The sequence below is a fragment of the Neovison vison genome, chromosome 3, assembly GCF_020171115.1.
Source record: "Neovison vison isolate M4711 chromosome 3, ASM_NN_V1, whole genome shotgun sequence".
In the NCBI taxonomy this organism is placed as follows: domain Eukaryota; kingdom Metazoa; phylum Chordata; class Mammalia; order Carnivora; family Mustelidae; genus Neogale; species Neogale vison.
In genome coordinates, this window is record NC_058093.1 from 22,480,805 (window position 1) to 22,500,162 (window position 19,358).

The window sequence follows — 19,358 nt, forward strand, 5'->3', positions numbered from 1 at the left end:
CCCAGGCCACAAGTGTCAGAGTGGTGTTTTAAACGTGGTCCTGCCAGTTCTCTTTACCACCCAATGGGATGAAACTCTTAGCTCCATAACCCACCTCCTCTGACATTATGTGCCAGGGAGGTTGGGGTACTTCATTATAGCTTGGTGAGGGTAAAAGCCTACACTCCCCGTTCCTTTCCTGGCATTGATGAAGTTGGGGCCACATTTTTTTTTAATAGTTTGCATTTTAAAGATTTTATGTATTTATTTGACAGAGAGAAATCACAAGTAGATGGAGAGGCAGGCAGAGAGAGAGAGAGGGAAGTGAGCAGAGAGCCCGATGCGGGACTCGATCCCAGGACCCTGAGATCATGACCTGAGCCGAAGGCAGCAGCTTAACCCACTGAGCCACCCCGGCGCCCCTGGGGCCACATTTTTTTTTTTTCTATGGTGTTTGCATAGAGTAAAGCAGTTTGTCTAAAAGATCTCTGCTCTAGTTAGTATGTCCCTTTCCTGGTCCTTTGGACAGAAAGAATAGGATTTTGTTGTAGCTTTTTTGGTCTGCATCTGTCAGTGTTTCTGAGTTGTCAGTCTTTACCTCCAAATCCGGGATATAGGAGAGAGAACAAAACAAAACAAAACAAAAACCTACAAGACTCACATCTATGTCCTTTCTTGAATTTCAAGTTGCCAAACCTGTCTTCCTTCATCTCCCCAAGTTTCAAAATCTTATGTTTCTTTTATATACAAAGCCCAGGTTTTCAGTTGTGCATAGCAGAGGGAATAGGGAAAGGTACATTTAATTCATCTTCCCTGAAGCAGAAATCCCAGTATACATCTTTAATTTACTGCAGCCTATTTTCATCATGTTCTACTACTATTTCATTATTTTCTACTACTTCATGTATGTTCTAAGAACCCTAAGATAGGAGATATATATATATATATATATATATATATATATATATATATATATATATATTTCTCCATTCTTCCTTTAAACTATTGCCAGATATTCTGTTCTCTACGTTATTCACCACACACTCATTATTTTAACACTTAGAATGCCTTTTGAAGAGAATTAAATAATAAGATTATATATATTTATCTATGTGGTGCTCTTCATTCCATATATAGATCCATATTTTCATCTGGTATCATTTTCTCCTGAATAAAGGATGTCCTTTGGTATTTCTTTCTGTGCAGTTTTCCCTTGGTGTTGCGCTATCTCTCTCTCTCTCTCTGGAACTCAGACTGCAAACTCCAGCTGCCTTGGTCTTCCTGGACTCTCAGTTTTGCCTTCTCAACTCAAGCAGTTTTTGGAATTCTTCCTGGATCCCTCCTGACTGTTCCATGGTCTAAAAATTCTCTCAAGGTAGTTAGAGCAAATTACCAGGCTCATGTCATTTGTTTCTTCACTCTTAGGGACCACTCTCCTTCATTATCTGATATCCATTCTCTTGCCAACTGTCATTTTATACATTTTGTCCTTCTTTTGGTCGTTTCATGGGGAGGGGTAACTCTGATCTCTGTTATTATATCTTGGCCAGAAAAGGACATCCTAGTTTTTGTTTTTTTTTTTTTTTTTTAAGTAGGAATAGTAATTTGATTACTAGTAATAGTGATAGATCACTATTAATAGTAATAGAGTAAATAAGTTGTATTTCTTAAATTCAACATGGGATTACTTGATGTTTATTTATAAACAAAAGTTTTTATATAATAAATCTCCAAAATGTCCCACACAACTTCTAAGCACCCACAAAATTTTATTGAAAATTATAATTCCTTCTATTTTGTTTTAATTTATTTACTTTATAATCATAATCCTAAATAATACAGAAATGTAATTTTTAAAGATAGTCTGAAAGAACAGAGACTGAATAGAGTGTTTTCCTATGTAGATAAATAACATTGTGCCTCTTCTTAAATACATTATTAATTATTTTAGGTAAGACATAAAATTTGTGACTTTGCTAAATTGTGGTTTTATTTAATTGATTTATTAAGTTGAATTTATTAAGATTTATTAAGTTGAATACCACATATTATAACTATTTTTTCTTTATATCATGTAGAGATTTCGAAAATTGAATGATTCAATGTTCTACTTGGGAAAGGCTGACAGCTTATCTGTTATTTTTATTTTGATCTAATAGCAAGAGTTCTTTCTTTCTTATTTATTCACAATGCAAAGAAATAGAGTTCTCCCACTGTACAAAAGAAATGTCAGTTGAAATGGAATCCTAACATAGTTTCATATCATTGATTCTCTAGATTTATAAGTGACTTTCACTAACCAATGAAGATGTAAGGAGTAAAAATAACGGTTCAGTTAAGCTGAATGAACATAAACATATTAAGATCAAATTCCATGTAATAAAGAGCTATAAAGAAGCAAAAAATTCACAATATTAACTAATATAAAGCTATAATACCCATGTTTATAAATATTCAGCCATTTTAAGGTTATTTATAGTTCATATTCTGCAACATATATATTTACATACAATTCTAATGTATATTTGCATCAGTGAGAAAAAGTTATATTATAAAAGCAGCTTGTAAATACAAGCAGAGTATATTCAAAATCACATCGCAGTGTCATGAATCTGATTTGCATTCATCACTTTAAAATCCTTATAGAAAATAAAATTAAGCTTTCAAATTCTTTGTCAACTTCTAAGTCTCTCAAATATATGCTTAATTTCTTCCTTCAGAATGTTGACAAAGCCATTAATTTCCCATGGTTATTGCCAATTTTATGATAGCCCATCAACCTTTTGTCTATTTCACCACTTTATATTATTTTTTTTCAGGTTTGAAGCCTCATTCTTTAATCCCTTCTTTTCTCTCCCAATATATGGAAAAGGGAAACCTGCCTGCTTTGATATTCTGCTACACACTTTGTATTATGTGGAGAGGAGAATTTTAGCTTCACCTAAGCGCCTACCTTCTTTTCTGCTGCCAACTGTCTCCCTTAGTCCAAATTCAAATGCTCAATTTTAGAACAGTTTTAGATCAAGATCTATCGGAGGAAAGTAATAATAAACAGAAAACCACAACAATTAACTTTCTTCTCATTTTTTCCAAACCACTAGATGATGGTCTTAAAGGCTGGTTGATCATTTTCTCCAGCGTGAATTCAGGAGAAGTGTCTCCACACAGCACAGAAAAAAAGGCCAAGAAAGCTACTTCTTTGAAATTCTTTAGAAAAAAATAATTTTTCAATCAGCACCCAGAATTCAACAGTTCTTTGACTTCCCAGAGTGTTAGTCACATGGGAAGGAATAGAAGGCCTATTCAATGGCTTATAGCTCAAAAAGACATTACAAGTGTCTCTAAAAAAACTCAAGGAATGTAGCTATTAGGCAACCTTTAACATGCTCTGTAACATGCTCTGTTTTCTCTGGAAGCTGGAAAAGAGATTTTTCTTTATCTCATCTGAATTGTACCTATTAAAAACTTGGAGTTATAATAATGTGCTTTGTATTTCAACCTTTATATGGAATATTGAACCTGCTTTTATTAAAACAGAGGCAAGCCTAAACCATGGTTCTTGCTACTATGTTCCATGTGTTAGAGTAAATGCATTAGTTCAAAATATGCAGAAAAAAATAGAGTTTCTTTCATTGTACTAGACCATCTATACTATTTGCGTTACTTATTATATAGAGGAATGGATTTGATCTGGAATATATTTAGACAGATGCCAGTAATCTTTTTTTGTTTGCTTGTTTTTTAAGTCTAATAAATATGATTTAGTTGCAGTAGTTCAGTTTTGGAATCAGACCAGTACAGGTTCAAATCCTTACTCTATGACTAGCCATGTAGCCTCAGGCAATTATTCATGTGTTACTCACATATAAAGTGAATGATAATATCTGAATGAAGAGTAGATCATAGTCACAGAGTATTAATTAATTTAATTTAATTAATTTTATTAATTTAATTTAATCACTTATCTAAATTAAGTCCTCAGTAAATACATGTAAAAGAAATGTGAAAACATATACGCATATTCATGTGTTTACTTCTAAAAAATAAGCTGAGAAACTTCTTACTTTATGCTGGACACTGCCAAGAAATGAGGATATGATGAAAACATGAAATAAAATACATACTGTCTTATCTAGACCTTATAGTCTGGTTGAGGAGACAAGCATTAGATAATCATTGAGAGAGGGAGAGAGAGCGCTTGAGCACTGACAGAATATATCAGTTCTTCTAACCTAATGGGTAGGTCACATTAGGTCAGTCCACATAAGAAGGAACTGAGATGAGGAAGATAAATAAGAATTCTTTTGTTTATTTGTTTGTTTGTTTGGTGCAAAATGGTGGTTTATTAAAGCACGGGGACAGGATCTGTGGGCAGGAAGAGCTGCTGCCCCGGGTTGTGAGAGATGGCAGGTTAGGTACCTTGCGGTTGGGGGAAGGTGAGGGGAAGGGAGGTTTCAACGGAACTTTCATATGCTCAAGAGGGTCTACAAGGTGCTGGGATACCAGAGGCCTTGCAGGCTTGATCACTGTTGTCTTTTGGCCAGCCATTCTCATTTCTGCTAAGTAGGAATTCTTAAAGCAAAGAGGGCTGGGGGAAATGGGGAATCACAACTCTAGCCAAGAGAGACTGAGCAGGGAACAAGATTAGTGATTTTAGAAACTTGGTTGGACACAGACAGTGAGTGGGAAAGCAGTATCAGATGAGCTAGTGAGGTAGACAAGGGCCAGATAAGGCAGGACTTACTGGCCATTTATAAGAGAGTAAGGATCTTTTTTTTTTTTTTTCTTTCTCTAAATTTTTATTTAAATTCTAGTTAACATACAGTAGAATACTAGTTTCAATTGTAGAATTTGGTGACTCATCACTTCCACATAATACCTGGTGTTCATCACAAGTGCACTCCTTCATACCTATCACCTACTTAAGCCCATCCTCCGATCACCTCCCCTCCAGCAACTCCCCGTGAGTTCCCTACAGTTCAGAGTCTGTTTCTTGGTTTGTCTCTTGCCCCACATCCCCATGTTCACCTGCTTTGTTTCTTAAATTCCACATATGAGTGAAATCATGTGATATTTGTCGGCCTCTGTCTCATTTATTTCACTTAGCATTATGCACTCTAGCTCCATCCGCATTGTTGCAAATGACAAGACTTCGTTCTTTCTTTTGGCTGAATAATGCTGCAGTGGAGATAGGTATGCAGATATCTCTTTGAAATCTGGAGTTGATTTTCTTTGCACATATACCTAAAAATGGGATTGCTAGATCATGTGGCAGTTCTCTTTTTAATTTTTTGAGGAACCTATATGTTGTTTTTCCCTAGTAGCCACATCGATTTATATTCCCACAAACAGCATGCATGAGTTTTCTTTACATTCTCACACTTGTGATAGCTTGTCTTATTCTAATATGTGTGAGGTGTGGTTTTAGTCTGCATTTTCTTGATGATTAGTGATGTTGAACACCTGTTTTCATGTACTAGTTAGCCATATGTATGTCTTTTTTTACAGAAAGTCTCCTCAATTCCTCTGTCCATTTTTAAATAGAATTGAGTTATATGGGTTTCTTATGTAATTTGTGCATTAATGCCTTATCAGATAGATATATGATTTGCATATATTTTCTCCCATTTGAAGGCTGCCTTTTCATATTATTGATTTTTTTCTTTGTAGTGCAGCAACTTTTTGGTTTGATGTAGTCCCACTTGTTTATTTTTGCTCTTTTTGCTTCTGCTTCTGGTGTTGTATTCATAAAACCATTGCCAAGACCAACCTTAAGGAGCTTACTACTTCCTACATTTTCTTCTAGGTATATTATGGTTTCAGGTCTTACGTTAAAGTCCTTAACCTATTTTCTGTTAGTTTTTGTAAGTGGTGTAAGATAGGGGTCCTATTGTTTTTTTGCACTTGAATATTCAGTTTTCCCAACATCATTTATTGGAGAGACTATTCTTTCCCCCACTGAATACTGTTGGCTCCTTTATCAAATCAACTATGTATGTGTGGGTTTATTTCTGGGCTCTTGATTCTGCTCCATTAGTCTGTACTTGTTTTTGTGCCAGTACATACTCCTTCAACTACCATAGCTTTGTAATGTAGTTTAAATCAGAAAGTGTGATGCCTCAACCTTTGTTCTTTCTCAAGATGGCTTTGCATATTCAGAATCTTTTATAGTTCCATAAGAATTTTAGGATCATTTTTTCTATTTCTGTGAGAAATGTCATCGGAATTTTGATATATATGACTTTAAGTAGTCTAGGCATTTTAGAAATATTAACCCTTCCAATTCATGAATGTGGGTTAGCTTTCTATTTATTCCTGTTTTCAGTTTCTTTGATCAGTCTTGTAGTTTTTGAAGTGCAAATTTTTTACTTCCTTGGTCAGAGTTTTTCCTAAGTATTCCTAAATTGTGTCTTTTTCATACACAGTCTTTATTATGCTGTAATATATTTCTTCTATTTCTTCTTATATCTAATTTCTTGAGAGCTTTTTTCATGAAAGGATGTTAAATTTTGTCAAATGTTTTTTTCTTTTTTTATTGAGATGATCATAAGTTTTGCTTTTCATTCTCTTAATACAGTGCATCACATTTAATGATGTGCATATTTTGAAACATCCTCACATCCCAGGGATAAATCCCACTTGATCATCATGAATGATTCTTTTCATGTGCTATTAAGTTCAGTTTGCTAATATTTGGTTGGGAAGTTTTGCATCAATATTCATCAGAAATATCAGATTGTAACTTTCTTTTCTTATAGTGTCTTTATCTGGCTTTGATATTCAGACAATATCGGCCTTGTAAAATGAATTTGGAACTATTCCTTTCTCTTCAACTTTTTGGAGGAGTTTGAGAAAGATTGGCATTAATTCTCTTTAAATATTTGGTATAGCTTACCAAGAACACCATCTGCTCCTGGGCTTTGCTGTTGGGAGTTTTTGATGACTGATTCAATCTCTTTACTGTTTATTGAGATTCCCTGTTTTTGTTTTTATCATGACTCAAATGATAGGTTGTATGTTTCTAGTAACTTATCCATTTTTTTTTCTAGGTTATCTAATATGTTGCCATATACTTGTTCATTGTAATCTCCTAGGGATCCTTTGTATTTCTGTAGTATCAGTTGTAATGCTTCCTCTTCCGTTTATAATATTATCTGAGTTCTCTTTCTTTTTACCTTGGTAAATGTAGCGGAAGTTTTGCCAATTTGTTACTCTTTTCAAAAAGCCGCTATCCATTTTAGTAATACTTTTTTTTTTCTCTATTTCATTTATTTCTGTCTTGATCCTTGTTATAGCCTTCTTTTTGCTAACTTTGGACTTCATTTAGTGGTGGATTTCCAATTCTTGATGTATAAAGTTTAGGTGTTTTATTTGAGATCTTTCTTTTCTGTCTTTCTTTTAAATGTAGGCATTTATTACTATAAACTTCTCTTAGGACTTCTTTAGCTGCATCACATTAGTTTGGTATGCCATGTTTTTATTTCTGTTTTTTTTTTTTTTTTAAATACTAGTTGACTTCTTTTTTTATTTCATTGTGGACCAATTGGTTGTTATATGTCTATGTATTGTGGATTTTCCAGTTGTCCTCCTGTTATTGATTCCTCGTTTCATACCTTTATGGTCAGAAAAGGTAATTGGTATGACTTCCATCTTTTAAAATTTGCTAAGACTTCCTTTGTGACCTAAAATATGATATATCCTGCAGAAGGTTCCATGTGTGATTGGAAGAATATATATTCTGCTACAGTTGGATGGAATTTTCTTTATGTTAGGTCTATTAGTTCTGAAGTATAGTTCAATTTCAAGGTTTCCTTATTGAGTTTCTGTATGGATGATTTATCCATTGTTGGAAGTGGGGTATTAAATTCCCCTACCTTGATTATATTATTGTTGATTGCTCCCTTCAGATCTGTTCGAATGCTCTGTTGTTGCTTGCATATGTATTTACAATTGTTATATCTTCTTGGTGAATTCATCACCCTATCATTATATAATGACCATCATTGTCTCTTGTTACACTTTTTTCTTGTTACATTTTTTCAATTAAACTCTATTTTGTCTGATATAAGTATAGCTATTTGGTTCCTTTTGGTTTCCATCTACGACCTCTTCTTTAGTCTAAAATAATTTGAGTCGGGCTTCTGTCATTAAAAGAGTGCTGGATTAATTTCTTTATGCATTTTTAACAAATAACCTAAACTTAGCATTTAACACAACACAAATTTAGTCTCAGAGTTCTGGAGGTCAGTAGTCCAAAATATGCCTTAGTGGACTAAAATTAAGGTATCAGCAGGGCGGGTTCTTTCTGGAGGCTTTAGGAAGTCATTTGTTCCTTGTCTTTTTCAACTTCTGGAGACCACCTTGGCATCCTTGTCTTGTAGCTGTTATCATTCCGACCTTTGTTTTCATGATCACTTCACCTTCTCCTTTAGTCAAATTTCCCTCTACCTCCCTCTTATGAGGACACATATGATTACACTTAGGGCCTGCCCAGATAACCCAAATTAACCCTTCCTTTATTAAGATTCATAACTTGATCACATCTGCAAAGCGTTTTTTGTCATACAAAGTAAAATTCAGAGATTTGGGAATTAGGATGTGGACATGCTTGGGAGAAGTGTCATTATAAAACTGTACTGTGGTAATCTCTAGAAGTAGGGAAAGTTATATATATTGTATGTATATGTATGGAATGACAGTATAGTCTTTTGTTACATGTTAGAATCAGTTCAGACTTGCAAAGGGGGAGATAGAAGTGGGGGAGGTAATTGATAAGACATACCTACTCACTATATTGAATAGGCTAAATAGACATGACCCAGTGCTTTATTTAGTGTTAAGTGTTCCGGTTACTGTATGTCTGACTTAAGGGAAACTGGGAAGGTAATTCTAATAAGAGAAGATGACAGGCAACAGTGACAACAGTGGCAAAATGTTAGAAAGTCCTTTAATATTCTTATAATACTGAGTACATTATAAAGAAGGCACATTAACTGTAAAAGAGTAAAGTAAATTTCTAAGTATTTTGTTGAAACTCTAAAACACATAAAATTTAACAGTACAATATATTGTACTATAATTACTCAACTAATTTATAAACTATCACTAAATATTCCCTTATTTTATAGAGTATGTTATATTAGTAAAAAGAAAAATAGAACACTATATATAGGATGATTTTTTAAGTTCATTCTTTATCTTTGTCTCCCAAAACTATTATTAAGTACATAGTTTCAAGTTGTTCAATTGTGAATTTCCTACCATACATTCTTTTTGAGGAATTAGACCCTTACAAGAAGAAATGAATAACCAGGCATTATGTTTTTAAATATACTTCTGATGACAGAATAATAGGGAGGATAATGGGGGATGTGACTTAGAGTAGTTTCTCAAACAATGTCCCCCAGACACCTGCCTTGGAATGATCTGCTACGTATTAAAAATGCAGAATCCTGGGCTTCAAACCACTGTTTGTATTCATTTCCTAATCCTAGTGTAACAAAATGCCACAAAACGAGCAGCCTAAAATAACAGAATTATTCTCTCATAGTATTGGATTTCAAAAGCAACATGTTGGCAAGCTGGTTCCTTCTTGGAAGCTCAGAAGGAGAATCGGCTCTCTGCCTCTTCCCTAGCTTGTCTTGCCAATAATCCTGAGTGTTCCTTGGCTTACAGCTACATAACTCCAGCCCCTGCCTCTGCTATGGCTTGGTTATCTTCCCTGCCTGTGTGTGCATGTCTTCATGTGGTGTTCTCCTACCCATGTCCCTGCATCTCCTGTCCTCTTCTGATAAGGACTCCAGTCATATTGGATTAAGGGCCCACTTAACTCCTGTATAACCTCATTTTAATTTATATCTTAATATACATATACATGTACATATAAATACATATACATACATATGTATATACATATACAAAAACCCTGTCTCCAAATCAGACCGTGTTCACGGGCACAAGACATTAGGACTTTAATACATCTTTTGGGAAGATATGATAAAGTCACAACACTATCTAAGCAGCAATCTCTGGAAACTAAAGTCCAGACTTCTGGATTTTTAATAATTAAAAGCTTTTGCTTTAAAAAGTCTCATGTGCTCATCTAGCACCAAGTCAGGTCTGAATGTTGCCATTTTAACAAAAATTAAGCCAGCAGTAATTCGGGCTTTGGTAGTTGAGAGGCCCTGCATTATTTCAGAATTTCCAGATTACAAAATAGAAGGAATGTTATTTCTGAAATTATAACTGCTTATTACCCTCTTAAAAACACAGAGAATATTTTATAGCATTGTTAGTAATGAGATTTTGTGTTATTTCAAACATAATAAACTCTCCTTTGCATTTTTTACAGTGTATTAATATTTATTTAGTAACTTAAAGAAAAAAAATCTTGTAAGTACAATTAAGATTTTCTATCTTCTGATTACTTAGAACAATGACATCACTATATCCTAAGCTACACACTCTAAATTTTGTACTGAGCTGTGTTTCACTTAAAAGTGTGGCAAAGTGTATTAATTTTCCAGTGAAGATTGGCTATGAGGCCCAATGGACAATTCGTTTTGTTGGGAAATATGCATTTACCCAAGATAGTATGGGCTGGACTTGGAGTGAATTAATTAAAGGCAAAAATAAAGGAGTGAGAGAAGGTAAGAATATCGGCAATCTTAGCAATATTTTCTTAAAACCAGGTTTTATCAAAATTTCATGTTTCTATAATATACGACTGTAAGAGGTGATAATGATAATGCTAATTGAATTGTAATTTTATATAGTACTTATGATGTTATAATAACTAAAATGCTTAGTATTTGTAGTTATGGTCACTGTCACTATAGTAAAACAAAAGAATATGTTAAGCAAACATTGTGTTATTCTCCACTGGTGTTAAATACCCTTTGTTTCCTACTAATCAATTCTTTGTCTTAATTAAATTCTGGACTTCAGAGACTCATCATAAATGTGGAGTATGTTGTCATTCAGAGGATTCAGTTATTGCCAATTAACTGGAGTTATACTATTTTCTTTTTCTAGATTTATGTCCAAAGAGGAGGATTTTTCAACTATCCCTTTTCAGGAACATCAAAATCATAGATAAGTGTAGAAATTTATATTCCTTGTATATTTTTTTGTACAAAAAAAAGTACTCCTCCTCACCAAATATTTGTCTCCTGAAACACTAAACTAAAATTCATATTTTGTGGATATTTTTGTAAAGCATAGTCTGTTACTTACTCAAGCCAAATTTAAAATGTTTTAGTTACAAGAGCAAAGAAAAAAAGCATTTAGAGGAGACTCAAGCATAGACTTTTTTTTCCATTTAAAATATCACCAGATCATTTTTAAAATTCCTCAACATCTAAGTTCTTAGTAATAACTACTCTTATTTCTTCCATATCAACCCATGGTCTATGCACTATTTACACACTTACAATTCACCACCTTGATAATGTAAATTTTTCTTCTGCCTCAAGAAAGGTCCTTGCTATTTCTCCTTCTTTTGCTTTTCCCCAAGAAGGTATGTTTCATTAAGTAAAAGTTAAGTATTGTATCTTTACGTCACATAATGGTTCTATATCTATGCATATACAATATAATCTATCTATATATAGGGCAGAATATAATTGTATAATAATGGCACAAACATAGCTCTTGGTTTGAGCTAAGCATTCAGTGAAGGCAGTACTATTATTAACCCCACATCCAAATGATAAAATTAGGGTTCACAAATGTTAAATAGCTTACCAAAGGCCAAACATCTAGTAAATCATGTTCTTGGGATTAAAACCCAGGTCATTTGGTTCGAAAGTGAGCTCCTCAGCCTTCTGCTGCATTGGGTATATTTCAGAATATCATCAGGTTTTCTTACAAAAATCAACCACTTTCTCTTTACTTGGGGGGAAATCAAGGTGAAATGAAGATCACAGATTTTGAAATTAGACAGACATCGGTTTCAAGTCCTGAATGATTTTTAATAGCTCCAAATAGTGGGAATATTATTTAAATTTTTGACTATTTGTGTATTCATCTGCAAAGCAGAGATAATTATACTTTATAAGGTGGTGGCTTAGATGAAATTAAACTATGTAGATTGAGAGAGAGAACCTGGCACTGTTTTGCCATTTAGCTGAACTACTGCTGATACCTAAGATCAGAGAGGAAAGATGAATTATCCAATAAATTATGTTTGATCAACGTCCTAATCAATTAAAGATTCTAAAAAAAATGCTATCGCAAAACTCCTAGATAGATTAAAAATGTCCATATAGCCTTTAAAATACTAGCAGTAAAACAGTAAGACAATGCCAAGATACTAACATAAAAAGAAAAAGAACAAGATATAAACATAAAATATTTGTTTATTAAAAGGCAAAATTTTTAAATTAATTATGAAAGGGAAAGTTATATAACACATTCAAGAGATAAAAATTTAATGTATTTAATTTGTGATGAGGTCTTCCGATTCCAAAATGAAAAGACCAACTCATGAAAGCTCATGACTGACTATTTTACAAGAGAAAAATTAAAATGTTCAGTCAACATATAAATAGAGACTCAATGTCAGTTAAAAAAAAATGAGTTTAAAAGACCTCTTTTTCAGGGGTGCCTGGGTGGCTCAGTGTGTTAAGCCTCTGCCTCTGGCTCAGGTCATGATCTCAGGGTGCTGAGAGTGAGCCCTTCATCAGGCTCTCTGCTTGGCGAGGAGCCTGCTTCCCCCCCGCCCGCCCCGTCTGCCTTTCTGCCTACTTGTGATCTCTCCCTCTGTCAAAAAAATAAGATAAAATCTTAGAAAAAAAAAGACCTTTTTTTCATATTTCATATCACCCAAATTTAAAACTATAGATAATATCCAGTGTTGTAAAGAGCAGTGGAAAATATTCTTTATCAAGCATTGTTTAGGACAACTGTAAACTGACAGCATTTTTGAAAGATGATGTAGAAAAATCACATAGATTTATCATATGCAGCCTCGTTTACACAGAAATCCCACTTCTAAGTATTTAACCTAAGGAAATAATTGCACAACGCAAAATGTTTTATGAAATAAGAGTCACATGATGGCAACCTAATAATATAAAAACTAGAAAATAAATTATCATTAATATGGCACTTGTTCAATAAGCATTTTATATGTATTTTTTAAAACAATAAAATAGAACTCTGCCATGTTAGATGCTCATAGTATATTAAATAGAGACATAGATAGCTGAACAGTCTTTAAATATATATATAGGTTATGACACCATTTATATATGAAGAGATATGCTTCATTATCTATATATCTGTAAAAAAAATTACATAGTCCTCTTGCATGTATCTATTGTTTTAATTTCTGATGATAATTAGAAAAATAAATGTATTCCCATTTTGAAAAGTTAATTATGAATTTAGTTTCTCTCTTGTTTATGTTGGGTTTAAGTGCACATGTACAAATATTTTTAAGATAAAATTTATGAGTTCAAATGTAACTCAGATTCTGAGGTGTTAGCTAATACTTATTTCTTTACTGTTTATGTTTTGGTGTTAAAAGTTTATGTTGAAGTATTTTAAGAAACTTCAAATACTTTCATTAACCTGCTCTAAAACTCCTTCCAGGGCTGCCTAGATGGCTGAGCTGACTCTTGACTTGGGCTCAGGTCATGATTTGAGGTCCTGGGATGGAGCCCTGCATCTGGGTCTATGCTCAGCCTGGAGTCAAGCTGAGATGCTCTCTCTCTCTCTCTCTGCTCCTCCCTCCATGCACTCTCTCTCTCTCAAATAAATAAATAAATAAATATTTTTTTAAAAAATAAAAATAAAAACAATAAATGTCCTTCCATCCAGTACTGTCATTTTTGCTCGTGCTATAACCATACAAAGGAAGAGACAGAAAATGTCCTACTTTTTCACATCCTAGAGTTTCTCTCAATCTCAATCTCTTCAAATTATAAAGTCTGCTTTGAAATTTTTGACTTAAAAGTGTATGATTGCTCAAGCCACTTTCACATGCTACAGATAAGGTGAAGTTCTTCTTTTACTGTCATTACTGTTTAAATCATGTTGAACTCCAAAAACACGGTTAAAAATCAAGGCTACCTTCTCTTTTAAGTTACCAAGCCAATGCTCAGATTTAATCTGAGTATTTTATGATGATATTTGTATGCATGGATGTGCGTGTGCACATGCATGTATTCTAGTGCTACAAACACATGTACATGTTATATGTGTATATTCAGACCTGCATGTATGCTCTATGCTTGTGTGTGTGTGTTGTGAATACCTGTGTGTGCTTGTGTATATCTTGTATGTGCAAAGCATCTTAAGAGAGGATATCTAAAAAATGCAATATGTACAGTGCATTTAAAATGAAGTAAATATTTAAGTTTTATCATTTGCAGATAGCAGTATGGATGAAGTAAATATTTAAGTTTTATCATTTGCAGATAGCAGTATGGATGATAAAAAAAAAAAAAAAAAGCCTTAATCACATGTGGGCAACCATTGTAGGTTCCGCAGCATTGCCTCTAAAGTCAAGTTTACAAGGTAATTACATTTCTGAAAATGCAGAGTCCAGTGTACTGTTACACTGAAATTCAAATTTTGATCAATGAAGTCCATGCAAAAATTGTTCTAAGATGTTACAAATTTTAAAATATGATAAAGCTCAGTTTTATACTAAAACACCATAAAACTGTGTTTCTCCTAACTGCTTCATTTCTTCCCCAAACTGAAAAATCAACTCTAAGTGCAAAGAACAAGAAAATACATCATGGTCAAAAAAAAAAAAAAAAAAAAAAAATACATCATGGTCTAGAAAAGGGCTAAACTCAGTCTAATTGGCGTAACACTGAAAACTATAAAGATAAGTTAGATTTTTATTTTTTTTAAAGATTTTATTTATTTATTTGACACAGAGAGAGAGAGATTACAAGTAGGCAGAGAGGCAGGTAGAGAGGGGGAAGCAGGCTCCCTATTGAGTAGAGAGCCTGATGTGGTGCTCCATCCCAGGACCCTAAGATTATGACCTGAGCCAAAAGCAGAGGCTTACCCCACTGTGCCACCCAGGTGCCCCACAAGTTATATTTTTAGTTTATTGTTATTATTTCCTTTTTTGGTTGCATGGAAAGTTTAGAAGTCTTAAAGAAGTATGGAATAGTTACAACCTTTTTTCCTACCTTGCCTTTTTTACATTTAATTTATTCCCACATTTTCTTCTTCCCATTTGCTTTTTATTCAGTTTACAAAAGATAAAAGAAGTAAATGAGGGTCTTGTAAAATGATTAAATGGATCAAAGAGGAATATGTTTCTCTGGTTCTTTTATTTATTTTTTTTTCTTTAGGTTTTCTTGTTTTTAGAGTTAAATTTTACCTTTGAAAGATAGGGTTACTACTATTCTATTTTTGTGTTGTTTTACTTTGTTTTTTGAAAGAAGCAGGAGAAAAGGAGAAGATAACCTTAACTTAGGGTAATAATTATAAATTTGTGTTAAAGAAGATTCTATTTTACTTTTGTGAATAATCTATTTCATCTGGGGCATGTACAAACATACATATAGTAATGTGGGATAAAAAGCATAAGTATTAGAAAAAAGAAAAACAAGCTTTCTTTCAGAAATCAGGAAGGTAGGGGCACCTGGGTGGCTCAGTGGGTTAAAGCCTCTGCCTTCAGCCCAGGTCATGATCCCAGTGTCCTGGGATCGAGCCTCACATCAGGCTCTCTGCCTAGTGGGAAGCCTGCTTCCCTCTCTCTCTCTCTCTCTCTGCCTGCCTCTCTGCCTACTTGTGATCTCTGTCTGTCAAATAAATAAATAAAATCTTTTAAAAAAAGACTTATAAGAAATCAGGAAATAATCCAGACTAAATAAAAGGATAAATATTATTCAATAAAAACATGCATATTTTTATATAAAATAAGATTTTATATTTCTTAATTTTGTGTGGAAAGGAAGAATTCATTCACCCAAAGTAAAAAAACTCAAGCTGCAATACATCTTTTCTCTGGAAAATATTTTTAAGGGTCCAAAAAAGCTAAAATGTGGTTTCCTCATAAATTATGTTATATTTTATGAATACTGCTATCCTGAGCTGCCTTAAACAAGGTGGGGTACTCATAAATAAATTAATTCACTATTTAACCTGGTAAACCTAAATTGCATAGGCCTCTTAAGAGTTCATATATTTTAAAATGTCCTTTACTATTCACTCACATGCATACAAATTTAACTCAATCATTATGTATATATGCCTTTGTGCCTAGTCCCATGGTGAGACCAAACATGTAAGAAGACATCCCAACAGCAAACTGTTACTTAGGATTTGATTTTGAAAGGGACTTACTCATTATGGCCACAATAAATATATGTATTTATAACAGATAATTAAAATTATGAATCTTTTTATTTGATATTTATCACAAGTAAGTCAGACACATATCCTTAGCGGTGGCACTTGTAGAGGTAGAATAGTACTTAGTAGAAACACACAGAGTTAAGTATTAATCCTTGAAATATCAAAGTATAAGATAGGAAGGGCATAGTTATGTACCCATGAAAACATCATTTGCTTCTGAGTAACAAAGAAATGATGGAGTGAATCTCTACGTGGCAAAATAAATGAAAGGAGAAACCATGAAATGCCTAGAGAAATGCACTTATGAAATGAACTTTCTTCTTGAACAGCAAATTTCTGGAACAGCATTTTTTACACATTTCAGAACACATCTGCATTTTTTTCCATCAACCCCCAAATGACACTCTGTTATGTTACTCACTGAAACCAAGAAGCAAGCAGAAAATTCGATAGGGTGAATTGCCACAAACTGACGGTATCCAAAGAATGCACCCAGGATGCTTATTACATATTTCGAGTCCCAGGTCCCACCTAACACCTACTGAATTTTAGTCTCTATAGGAAGTTTCTTATAATTGGGGAAGATTCGCAAGCACACAGTATGTTATAAAAACATGCAATAAATTATAAGAAGTCACCCATTCTGTTTAACTACTCCCCTTCTTAACACTGGAGAAAAAGAGGGAACAGTTCTGACTTAGTTATTTTTAACTGTTTGGTCCAATGCAGAATGGGAGAAAATGTTCAAAGTTTCTGTTTTCATGTCTGAATAATGTACTTACTACAGTTCTCAGCTTTCCTATTGTCCCGGATCACTATCCTTTGGTTGATGGTGCTGAAGAGTGCTGTCCAGTTAATGGTGTGATAATAACACAGGTTGCTGTTGTCAGTAATATAGATGTTTCCCGCACTGATTTCCTTCAGAGATTGGAATTGTAGAGAGGTGATGCCCTGTTGCTTAAGGATAAGCAAGGAGAGGCCACTGAAGAGAAGAAAGGGGGGGGGAATGGAACAATGTTTAATATGTACATATTAATAAACATCTTCTGGCATATATTCTTTTTTTTTTAAGATTTTATTTATTTATTTGACAGAGAGAAATTACAAGTAGATGGAGAGGCAGGCAGAGAGAGAGAGGAGGAAGCAGGCTCCCTGCTGAGCAGAGAGCCCGATGCGGGACTCGATCCCAGGACCCTGAGATCATGACCTGAGCCGAAGGCAGCGGCTTAACCCACTGAGCCACCCAGGCGCCCCAGCTTCTGGCATATATTCTTGAAGTAAAATAAGGATGTCACATCTTACTCTAAAAAGAATGCTAATAGAGCATAAAAAAAGAGACTGAATCACTAAATTGTGATCTGAATACTATTTTTCTACTTTATATATATCCTAAGTTTTAAAAGGAATAATTTGACCCCCCAAAAGAAAAGGTTCATTTTTAGAAGTACAAATGTTAATGATACCTCCATTTCTGTCTATATATTTACCACTGACATATCTGCTCACTACCTTCCCCACTATCCCCCAAGTCTCAAGTTCTTCAAGGATGAAATTCAGTTTGAAAACTAAATAATTAGGGGATTCTGGCTGGCTCATTTGGATTAGCAAGAGGGTCTTGGTCCTGAGGTCATGAGTATGAGTCCCACGTTGAGTGTAAAGATTATTTAAATAAAACTTTAAAAAGCTAAAGAATCAACAAATGTTTGTGGAATATTATTCATCTACCTAAGGTAAGACATTAATTCTACTCTATTTAAAAAATTTAGATAAGCTTTCAGAGGGTAAATATTGCAGAGGATAAGTATAGATATTTGGCTTTAATTCAGAAACAAATTGTAATAGTTGAAGAATGTGTCAGTAAATATAGGAGATATTAAAAATTAAAGAGAAGAATGAAATTAAGCTAAAAGTTAAAAAATACTCAGAAGGCTTGGACAACTGGGGAAAGCATGTCTAAAAGTTAAATAACAACTATACTATGTAAACAAATTATCATTTCAAGGAAATTATTTTTATTTTAACAGTCTACATTTTTTAATTAAATTCCTTTTCCATTCTCTAAAGAATCATCTGTTTCCCACATTTCAATCAACTAATGAACAATATTTTACATTCTGCAGATCAAAGCTGTCCTCTTTTATTTTATTTATAAATCTAAATATATTTTGCTGCAATAATCAGAATTTTTCCATGTGTTACGTGTGTGTATATATATATGTACATACAGATATATATATACACACATATACCTACATATATATACATACATACATATGTATGTATAAAACTCAGTACATGTGTATTCAACTGAGATGTAATTCATTCTCTGAAATCTGTGTTCTCATCATAACCATCCTGAGTTGTTTATTACAATGTGAACATAATAATGCATAGCAGATTTTTAACATTTGATTCAATGGATAGTAAAATTTAGTCACATGTAGCACTTCAAAAGACTGTATCTCTAAATTATGTCATTTATTAAGAACTTTTCCCCCTTACAGTTTAAAACCTCTTACAGATATACTTATTTTAATAGCAAAATTCAGTGGACTTTCTGAGAATATTATTATGGAATATTTTATGACAATATTGATTAAAGGCATCCTTCATATTTAAGTAGAAAAACTGAAATCTAAATCCTTTATTGTAAATTAACTTTTAACTGTTCATAAATAAGAATCTCATACAGAGGAAATCTAAAATAAAATAAAGCAGTGGCTTAATAAATATTAACTCACACATTTTATTATGTGAATTAAAATATTGATACTAGACCTTCAGTGTGCTTCTGGGCCCTGATTTTTCTGCCCACTATTAGCCAGCATTGAACACAGAGCAGTGGATCAAGTCCTAAAATATCAGCCCCATGATGCATGGTTCAAATGATGGCGCCAGAGACAAGAACCTTCAGGTAAAATAGCATTTGCCTCCTGTACACCTAAGCCATTATCAAGTAATCCCATGTTAGTTGCTAGTTATGATAACATATGTTCAAAAATAAAGGTTTGATTATACGCATGCCATACCTGCAAAACACTAAAATCACT

At 33.5% G+C, this 19,358-nt stretch overlaps 1 protein-coding gene across 5 annotated transcripts in view; it reads right to left on the bottom strand.

The window, feature by feature from the left end:
* ERBB4 (erb-b2 receptor tyrosine kinase 4) overlaps nucleotides 1–19,358 on the bottom strand; it is a 1,164,558-nt gene that overhangs the window by 272,034 nt on the left and 873,166 nt on the right. For all 5 annotated transcript variants that reach the window (XM_044241525.1, XM_044241523.1, XM_044241526.1 and 2 more), the window contains exon 12: nucleotides 17,091–17,290. In XM_044241525.1, the coding sequence (XP_044097460.1) occupies nucleotides 17,091–17,290 (200 nt within the window). The remainder of the gene's footprint in view (nucleotides 1–17,090; nucleotides 17,291–19,358) is intronic.